The sequence below is a fragment of the Protomyctophum bolini genome (assembly GCF_963924005.1).
Source record: "Protomyctophum bolini genome assembly, chromosome: 13".
NCBI lineage: Eukaryota > Metazoa > Chordata > Actinopteri > Myctophiformes > Myctophidae > Protomyctophum > Protomyctophum bolini.
In genome coordinates, this window is record NC_137874.1 from 10,031,264 (window position 1) to 10,041,116 (window position 9,853).

General features: G+C 47.2%; 1 protein-coding gene across 5 annotated transcripts in view; it reads right to left on the reverse strand.

Moving 5' to 3' along the window:
* LOC308326900 (EH domain-binding protein 1-like protein 1) overlaps positions 1–9,853 on the reverse strand; it is a 35,396-nt gene that overhangs the window by 20,491 nt on the left and 5,052 nt on the right. The window contains exons 2-12 of one of the 5 annotated variants that reach the window (XM_080779964.1): positions 8,189–8,246; positions 7,879–7,974; positions 7,494–7,547; positions 6,847–7,025; positions 5,788–5,906; positions 5,426–5,515; positions 3,721–4,521; positions 3,184–3,255; positions 2,745–2,903; positions 1,464–1,826; positions 163–373 (exon numbers count right to left, since the gene is read on the reverse strand). In XM_080779964.1, the coding sequence (XP_080636090.1) occupies positions 163–373; positions 1,464–1,826; positions 2,745–2,903; positions 3,184–3,255; positions 3,721–4,521; positions 5,426–5,515; positions 5,788–5,906; positions 6,847–7,025; positions 7,494–7,547; positions 7,879–7,974; positions 8,189–8,246 (2,202 nt within the window). The remainder of the gene's footprint in view (positions 1–162; positions 374–1,463; positions 1,827–2,744; positions 2,904–3,183; positions 3,256–3,720; positions 4,522–5,425; positions 5,516–5,787; positions 5,907–6,846; positions 7,026–7,493; positions 7,548–7,878; positions 7,975–8,188; positions 8,247–9,853) is intronic. The other 4 variants (XM_080779965.1, XM_080779966.1, XM_080779967.1 and 1 more) reach the window with 4 other exon arrangements.

Consider the following 9,853-nt stretch of genomic DNA (forward strand, 5'->3'; position numbering starts at 1 on the left):
AGTGCAGTCAGCATGATGCAAATTTAAGAACAGTATGTCTGTATGCGACAGTCTGAGGTTGACCTCGCATGTATCTAGGCCTACTGTATCCTATCCACAGGCAAGTGAACAAAACTTGACTTGTGTGAGATCATGTGACATAATTGCTAATGTGAAACCCACCTGATGCATCTCGGCTCTGCAGCCTCGTTCTTTCCGACGGTCTGTCCGGAGTCCGGGGCCTCTCCGGTTGTCTGGGCGGCTATTCTGATGCTGGCAACCGTCCTGTTGCCTCGCGGAGACTCGTCGCCGCGGTTCAGAGGGACCGGGGCGGTTTCCTTGGGAACCGCCGTCGCTTCCTTGTCCACTTGGGCCAGGGGGGACATTATCCCGGCTATAAAAAAAGGACACATGGCACAGTCAGGACACGAAGCAGCAAACTGGCCTTCAGGAGAATCAGATGGCAAACGGAAACTGGTTTCCATAATTATCGACTCGTTGTTGTCAGGCAGAAATCTTGCATTTTTTGCCCCCTGAAAAGTAATGGTTTTGAACATATAGTTTCCAACCGCAGCACATCAACAGAAATGTGTCTTTTAGATGTGTTCCCAATAGAGTGCCTAAAGTCCTGACGTCACTCGCTCATCCCCTGGTTCACGGAGGCTTTTCTCTATCCACACTTTTCCTGGGCCATGTGTGCTCCAGTTCCTGTTGATTTCATTGGATATCATTGGTCATCTGACCAGTTTCATTGGCTTTCATTGGATCAAATCGACAGGAACTGGAGCACACACAGCCCAGGAAAAGTGTGGATAGAGAATAACATGGAGGTCATCTTAAAACCGTCTCATATAAGCATTGTGGTCCAAAAATAAACAAACCGTCTTGGTGATATTGTCGGGGAGGTGTCTCTGTATCGTTTACGACAGTCAGTCACTCATATTATGATACAGCCTGTTTCTAGCGAAAATTTAACTAATTTATCAGCAGCGTCATTTGAGTCTTCATATCCATATGAGTGAAACGGCCAGGATGATTTGTTTATTCTTCAAACAAGGTTCTTATATGAGGCGATCTAAAATCCCCCCTATGGAGGATTATATTACAATGCAAATAAAAAAGTACATGAACCCGTGGCCTCTACCAAATACCGAAGTCTGACGTCAATATCGGTATTCGGTATAGAGGTGCTCTATTGAAGAACGTTTTAACCCATTTTTGGGCGGGAACCCCTTTTGGTGTTTTAAACATTGTTATAATTTAGCTATTGAAAAATAGCAGATCTACAAGCTCATAGCGCGCCACCGAGTGGCGCTCTACGAGCTTGTAGGTCTGCTATTTATTTTTTAATCGTGAAAATGCGGCACAAATTTTTGAATATTATATTCTTTCAGAAGACTTTTTTATTTTATTTTATTCGACGTCAGGCTAAATGGGTTTTTTTTTTTTTTTTAAAGCTCCCACATGTAAACTGGCTAGTGTACCTGACTGGCTAGAGCTGAGCGGGGCGGGTGCAGAAGAAGAAGGGGGGGGGAGCTGGGGGGGAGCGCTTGCCGTTGGGGAAGAAGAGGGAAGAAGGGAGGCAGAACGGGGAGGAGAAGAAGAGAGGAGCGGGGAGGAGAAAAGAACCGAGGCGGAGCGAGCAGAGGAGTGGGAGGGAGACGAGAGGCGGCGCGCGGAGGAGGAGGAGGAGCGCGGGGGCGAGTGGCGCGGGAGGGAGGGGGTAAGGGGCGGAGCCTCGGGGTCACAGAGAGCGTCAAGGTCAGGTCTGGTCAGGAGAGGAACGGGGCTGATGTCGTCACCACCGGCGACAGTGGAGTCAGACCTAGGCCACGCCCCTTGACCACCTGAGCAGTCAAAAGGAGAGAGAGGAGTGTGAGAGAGAGAGAGAGAGAGAGAGAGAGAGAGAGGTATTAAGAGAGAGCAGAGGGTAAATAGCGTGAGTATATGCAGGAATTGAAAAGGGGAAGTATATGATTGGGAACATGGAAATAAAGAGTGAACAGAAAGAAAAGAATGGGAAAAGATGGGGAAATATAGCGTGATTAGCACAGTCAACAGTGTAAATGGCGCCACAGAGCAGAGCAGCAGCGTTTTTTAGTCTTTAGTCGTTACAATATGTAGATGAGTATTGGCGTATATCCATGGTCCTCCCAGGAGTGATAATTGTGGACCTGTTGTCCCTGGTTGTATTTTCTGACAACATTCGTTTGGCAGGGGAACAGTCAGTGTCACGTTGTGTAGAGCAGTGGTTCTCAGTTGTTTTGCCCAAGGCACACCAGAGGACAAGTCAAAATTGCAATTGCAACGTGTGTAAACTTGTACTTGTACCTAAAAACGTTTTGCAAGGTTAAAAGTGGCTAAGATATATTGTTTTAAGGTATAGAATGTCCCACTGCATTGGGAAATGACTGCACACAAAGTGCTGATCCAGGAAAATATATATATAATTCATAACTGTATGGTTGTATATTGCAATAATAATGTGTAATTCAATTCAAAGCACCTGGAATTACTCAACGGCACACCGTTTGAGGACCACTGGTGTAGAGAAACACTAATAAATGCTTTTTTTATATGGTTTTTTTTGTGGCTTTTGCCTATTTTGACTATTAAAACAATTCAACGATAACCCGTAATAATCATTTATGTCAACGGGTCAAACTAAACCATCTCTATATTTACTGCTGTCGTTTTAGCCATAACTACTAGCCTTAAATAACTCATTCAATAAGTCTGGCTGCATCTTTTTCTTCCCCAGTTACCTGATGCTGAACTACAGGGGCGGGATTTGGGGAAAGGTAGCCCGGTGGTCAGGCTAGCCAATGCCTTTTCAGGGGGAGGAGCATCGTTAGAGAAGAGGGAGGGAGAGGAGGGACGAGCCACCGTCTTGACAACCTGAGGTCTGAAGTGATGGGAGCGAGCTGATGGAGAGGAGAGGAGAGGAGAGGAGAGGAGAGGAGAGGAGAGGAGAGGAGAGGAGAGGAGAGGAGAGGAGAGGAGAGGAGAGGAGAGGAGAGGAGAGGAGAGGAGAGGAGAGGAGAGGAGAGGAGCAAAGTGAAGGGATGGAGAAGAAGAAAAGAAGGAGACAGTGAGACACTTGATGGTGACCATGCAGTCAGATATTAGTAGAAGAAACACAGTGGGTGAGACGATGAAGTCACACGTAAACAAAGGCGTGGACAGAATTCAAGAAGAACAGACCAGGGCCAAAGGCTGAATCCTCTGCACATCCAGTCTGAACCTCTGGGGGGCGCCGCTGGTATGAAAGTGGAGCTGAAAATAAGGGAAGGATATAGGATAGGATAGGAGAGGACGGGAGGAGAAGAAGACAGTAAACATGGACAGCGCTAGTTAGTAAAGAAGTAGAAAGTAGAAAAGGTGATAGCATGCAGTGTGTCTCGTTACACAATACAGTATGTGCACTGCTTTGTTCCTTGAAGTAAGTTGTTCACGTGGTGACGCAGACTGGTCTAAGTTTAGCAGTTCCCAAAGATCCTAATCATGCATGGGTTTTTGGGTTGTCCCCAAAATGTTGCCTAGGTTACTTGTGCGGTGCACACAAACCTCTAACTCATACATGCACAAGCACGCCGAGATGCTGTGGAACCACTGTTTCCGAACACAAAGTTACATCATGCTGGAAAAAAAGGCCTTATAAGGCCAATCATAACAGCTTGAGTCAACGATATTGCTGCAACACGCCTGTCTACTAGTAGCCTGCCAGACAAATGGGTATACCTTTTCCCGTGCCAGCCTGGAAGATTTTAGGCAGAGAGGGAGGCTGACTGACAGTCCCGCTGCATGGAGGTTGTGTGGAGGAGGGGGCTGTGGAGGACTGTTTGGACACGGGAACGGAGGGGGGAAGAAGCTGGGACGAAGCCACGGCGGGGGTGACCAGGGGCAGAGTGGACAGGGCGGACGCACGCGAGGAGGAGGGAGGCCGGGGGGCCGCTATGGACCCAGCGGCCGCCAAGACAGCGGGCTGGGGCTGAGGCTGAGGCTCAGGCGCTGAGGAGACAACCTCGACGGCCTCCGGGGAGCTCGCACCCCATCGTGATGTCTTGGGAGGTGTGCGGGGCGAGACGACGGTCGCTGGAGCCTCGTCTGACTCAGGTGCGGTTTGATTAGGAGGGGGAGGGGTGGTAACGGCTGCACAAGGCCGGGGCGAAGGAGTAGTAGATAAAGTGGAGCCTATCTCAGGAGGGCTAGGACGAGGAGGAAGGGGCGGAGCAGAGGTGGGCGGCGTAGCCTCGGAGTTCTGAGGCGACGGAGGGCTAGGGATCACGCCGGGTGTGGGGGGAGCAGGGGCAGGAGCCTCGGGCTGATCCGGGAGGGGAGGTTTTTTATGTTTGGAACGGGGGGAGGGCTGAGGGGAGGGTCCCGGAGAAGGCGGCAGCCCCGGTAGGACGAGGGCGTCGGAGAGGGAGTGTCTGGAGGGCCGACGAGTGGAAGGGCGAGGGGCCGTGGGCAGAGGGGGGCGGGAGTGGAGGGCTGGACTGGGAGGACCAGAGACAGGCCTCCCACCCTCTCCTCCACATACTGGATGGATGGACGGATGGATGGATGGATGGTTGATTGGATGGTTGATTGGATGATGGGAGGTGAGATATAGATGGGATGGAGAAAGGTCAGAAAAAGAAAAAGTATAATGAGTTGATCAATGACATGAGAGAAATGAGACTTAGAAATATGATGTGCCAGTTGTGTTTTGTCAGGACAACATTACCTAAATGACGTACTGATATAGTTAAGCGTGAACCCCTCATCTATGACTGGTCATGAAAGCTGCGTTCATGAGTATGAGCGACATGAGAAACACACATGAACGTGACATGATGTTTCACGTTTCATTAAACCAAGACACGTTGAGCGTGGATGAGTGGATGTTCTACTGCCCTTGGGTGTTATAAAACAGACAGAGTGTAGAATTGGACGTTTCAATGTTTCTATTTATATTCTGCCTTTCATTGCGTGAGTCTCAGTGAGGTATTTGAAGCACAGATGAGAACTATGTGGGCCCGGTCATTAGCCCATTTTCTAGCCCATTTTGGGTGGGAACCCTTTTTGGTGTTGGTGCATTTTGGTGCATTATGTTATGCTTTAGCTATTGAAAAATAGCAGATCTACAAGCTCATAGCGCGCCACCGAGTGGTGCACTACGAGCTTGTAGGTCTGCTATTTTTGAAAAATCGAAGAACGACTTTTTCAGAAAACTGTCAGGATGTAGAAGACATTTTTAGAATCTGATCTCAGGTCAGAAGGGGTTAGAAGGCAATGTCCAGGAGCGTGGGATGGGCTGCTGGGTCGGGTACAGAACACATGTGTGTGAGAATGTACAGATAAACAAAGCGCAGGACAAAGAGGACCCTCTCTGCAGGCATGGGGGGGAGAGGAGAAGAAACAGATGCGGAAAAGTGGGTGAAAAGTGAAAGAGAAGTTATACCTGAGACTGCTGGAGGGTGCCCAGAGATTCTCTTCATGTCAGGCGGAGGGGGAGCGGGGCGGTTGGGGCGAGTTAGGGTGTGTTGTGGAGCTGGCAGAGGGAAAGGAAAAGATGTGGAAGCTAGGACGGAACAGAACAGGCAGGGGAATGAAAGCACAGGGTGGAAGAACAGCAAGCAGTGCTCTAATAAACACGAAAGGAGAACATTTGCTGAGAGGCAGAAAAAGGAGTGTGTGTGTGTGTGTGTGTGTGTGTGTGTGTGTGTGTGTGTGTGTGTGTGTGTGCGAGTGCGCGCTCGCTTGTGCGCGTGTGTGTGTGTGTATGCAGTATGTGAAATCCTAAACACAATAGCAGCCTGCTACCTGTGGCAGTGATAGACTTCCTGTCCTCCTCCTCGTCACTCTCGTTGAAGTCATCGAGGTTGCCGATGTCCGTGGGTTTGACGCTCATCAGGCTGGCCAGACTCTGCATGTCCTCATCACTGGTGAGAGGAATGACACGGGGGAGAGAAACGTACGTCAACATGTCCTTCAGTTACTTGATGTTAACCCATTCTGACCTGAGATCAGATTCTAAAAATGTCTTCTACATCCTGACGGTTTTCTGAAAAAGCTATGTTTCTATGTCAGTCGTTCTTCGGTTTTTCAAAAATAGCAGAGCTACAAGCTCGTAGCGCGCCACTCGGTGGCGCACTATGAGCTTGTAGATCTGCTATTTTTCAATCGCTAAAGCATAACATAATGCGAACACCAAAAGGGGTTCCCGGCCTAAAATGGGTTCCTCACAACAAGACAAAGTGCCATCACTTAACCGTGGCCCAAACTATATGTTTTATTTTATATTATGACTTGTGGAAGAATACCGTATGAACAATACGGGGTGTAATAAACAGAGGGGAAAGTTGGAAGTCTACCACATACGCTACGGTATGTATGCAAATTGTAGTCAAGTGCTGTTTATCAGATCTTTGCATGAGCACACATAATGACATCACTAAGGGCAGGGAGACAGGAATTATGTCATTTCTAAAGGGACAAACACTGTACTGGATCACAAATAATACATTTGCATTTCTGCCAAAGGTAATAAAGCATAGCATGCACATCCACTCTAGCCTTTCCTCCCTGAAGAAGATGCCAGTGTTCAAAACGTTGAATTAATAAACCAGTGGAGCCGAGTTATTCCTCACCAGTGTTGCGGACTCTATTTATTACCGGTACTCTCAAATTATGACTTCTGTATCATATCAAAAGATGTTTGGACCAACCAAGTGTTCATTTATTTATTTATTTACCGAAATCAGAATTCCCAAATAACCCTGGTAAATAGTCCACTTTCATTCAAACATATATCATACAAAACAAACTCCAGTTCTTAGGTAACACACGTCACGAAACTGAGACAAAGACAAAGCTACTCACGTGGCTTTTCCTTCTCGAACGAAGACACATGACAGGGACAGTTTGAGCGTGGCCTCCACCACTTTGACAGACAGCGGCTTCAGCTTCAGCGTCAAGTCGGTTTGAGTGTGGGTGAGGCTGGCAAACTGCTTGAGGTTTATGTCGGCCGATGCTAACACCTTACGATGGCCCTTGCTCTCCTGCAACAGAGTAAAGGAAGGGTGGAGGCTCTTAGGAATAGGCTATTGGAAATGCAAAGATATTTGTGTCATACCAAAGGTTTGTACAGTATTGTTATGTCACATGTGAAATAATAAATAAATACAACTAAAAATGAAAAGAAGAAAAGAAGAAGTACGAAGAATAACTGGTAGTATAACGACTGATAAATGATGCATCACCAAGAAGTAAGCAGTGGTCATAACTTAAGTCAGGTTAGTCACATTTTTGAAAAAGAATAAAAAAAGGCCGATCTAAAGGCTCACAGTGTGTCACTTTGTGATGCGTTGTGAGCTTGGAGATTGGCTATATTCTTGCCAAAGACATTTAGGGTATAGAGAGAATAAAGGAACCCGTGTGGGACTCACACGTCAAATAAGTACATAATAGGGTTTAAGTGGTTAACTGGTTTGAGAGCTGTTCAGAGAGTCAAGTAAAGGGTCACTCACGCCCTCAATGACAAAGGTCCAGTCTTTACTCTCAAACTCATCTGCATTGGCATCCTTGGGAGAGAAAAAGAGCAGAAACACACATTTCATTCTCTGATTGGTATCAGACATACAGGTTACATCATTATCTACACTACTAGTGCCTAGTCAGTCTATCCCATTTTGGGCGCGGGAACCCCTTTTGGTGTTAGCATTATGTTATGCTTTAGCTATTGAAAAATAGCAGATCTACAAGCTCGTAGCGCGCCACCGAGTGGCGAGCTACGAGCTTGTAGGTCTGCTAATTTTGAAAAATCGAAAAGAACGACTGACATAGAAACATAGCCTTTTCAGAAAACCGTCAGGATGTAGAAGACATTTTTAGAATCTGATCTCAGGTCAGTACCCTGAAGAGTGTCACAGAGATGTCGATGTTCTCTGGAACCGGCCACACCACCATGCCTCTGTAGGGGTTCTTGATGCCAGGCTGCCAACTGTGGAGCTGCACACAGTGCACACAACACACACAACATGTTAGCAGCAACATTGACTGTAGATATTGTGTGTTTGTGTGTGTGTGTGTGTGTGTGTGTGTGTGTGTGTGTGTGTGTGTGTGTGTGTGTGTGTGTGTGTGTGTGTGTGTGTGTGTGTGTGTGTGTGCGTGTGTGCGTGCGTGCATATGTGCGTATGTGTGTGTGTGTGCGCGTGTGTCTCACCTTGGAGCACATGCGTCTGTTCCTCCGGGTCCATACTACCCTCAGCTTGTCTGGTTGCCTATATGGAATCACATAATTACAAAGAGTAATCATATCGTATCATATCATATCATTATGCCGATGAGGTACATTAACATTTTGGACGATATCGATATCCGATATCATATAAGTAATTGCTGTTATGTCATGACCCGATACCGACGTGTTTGTCGATCAACCTCCCATCACATAACATGCATGATCACGATCACGTCACATCCAAACAAACAAAAGATCCATATGATCAGGCTGTCGCAAGTTAAGACTCCCCAGCTAATTGAGAATGCTACGCATGTACTGTACAGTATAGTGACAAGAACTAGGATCTAAGAGATCATATTTCTCCCTAGGGACTTCCCCGGGCGCCTCTCTCCTCTCCTCCCGGCATGCATGATGTTGCTAGCTTGACCTGTTTTAGACTCACTGACTTCCACGGATTGTGATTACAGACCCCGTGGCTGCGGATCGAGGGTTTCCATGGAGCAATTTTCTACTGTACATCTTTGTCTCCCTGTTGCTGTCTTTCTCTCTCTCTCTCTCTCTCTCTCTCTCTCTCTCTCTCTGAACTCAACTGGTCAAGGCAGATGTCTGACCACCTAGACTTGAGACAGGTTCTTCCCATTAAAGGGGAGTTTTCTTTCCTTGCTGTCGTTGCCAAGTGCTTGTTCGTGAGGTAACTGTCGGGTCTCTCTGTAAATTAAAGAGTGTGGTACTCTTGACCTGCTCTTGTGATTTGATGCGATATGAATAAAACAGTCCTGTGACCCTATGAGAAGGCCTTCTACACGTTTTGATCAGGACCCACTGTTCTGTAAACACTGACATACAGTAGATGACTACATGACTATAGGATTCATTTCATATACAGCAGTGGTTCCCAAACTTTTTCATGTCAAGGACCCCCAAATTGACACTAATTCACACTAATCATGCATTAGTCTACACAGACCCCATTTAATGGCATTTCTATCTCTGAGACACCAATTTATATTGTAAAATCACAGTATATTCAACGCTGAGAGTGTACAAACGGAGTATACCGTTGGTTCCAAACTATCCTTTAGCTTGGGGGACCCCCCGGGAACTCCCTCAAGGACCCCTGGGGGGTCCCCGGACCCCACTTTGGGAACCACTGATATACAGTACATGCCACAATAAACAATGCGCAGCTGCCGCCACACCGTTGAAGCTTCACCACATAATCTGTAGCTCCACAAACACTAACACAACACGGCATGCTCTGAGAGAAACGTCATAGGAAAACCGTTTCGCAGAAACGCCAACATTTACATGGCAAGCTTGATTATGCTAGCTATGCGAGATCAGTCTGGCTGATATCCCGTCATGTGCACCAAGCCCTTGCACAACATTTTCAGATCAGATGTGAAATTATTATAAACAAACAGAGAGCGGAGCGCTGCAAGATCTTATGACTGACAGTCATATGGCTAAGAACACAGTGCAGTTCACCTTGAGGCCGGAGAGTGTGTGTGTGTGTGTGTGTGTGTGTGTGTGTGTGTGTGTGTGTGTGTGTGTGTGTGTGTGTGTGTGTGTGTGTGTGTGTGTGTGTGTGTGTGTGCGTGTGCGTGCATGTGCGTGTGTGTGTGTGTGCGCATGCTTACATAT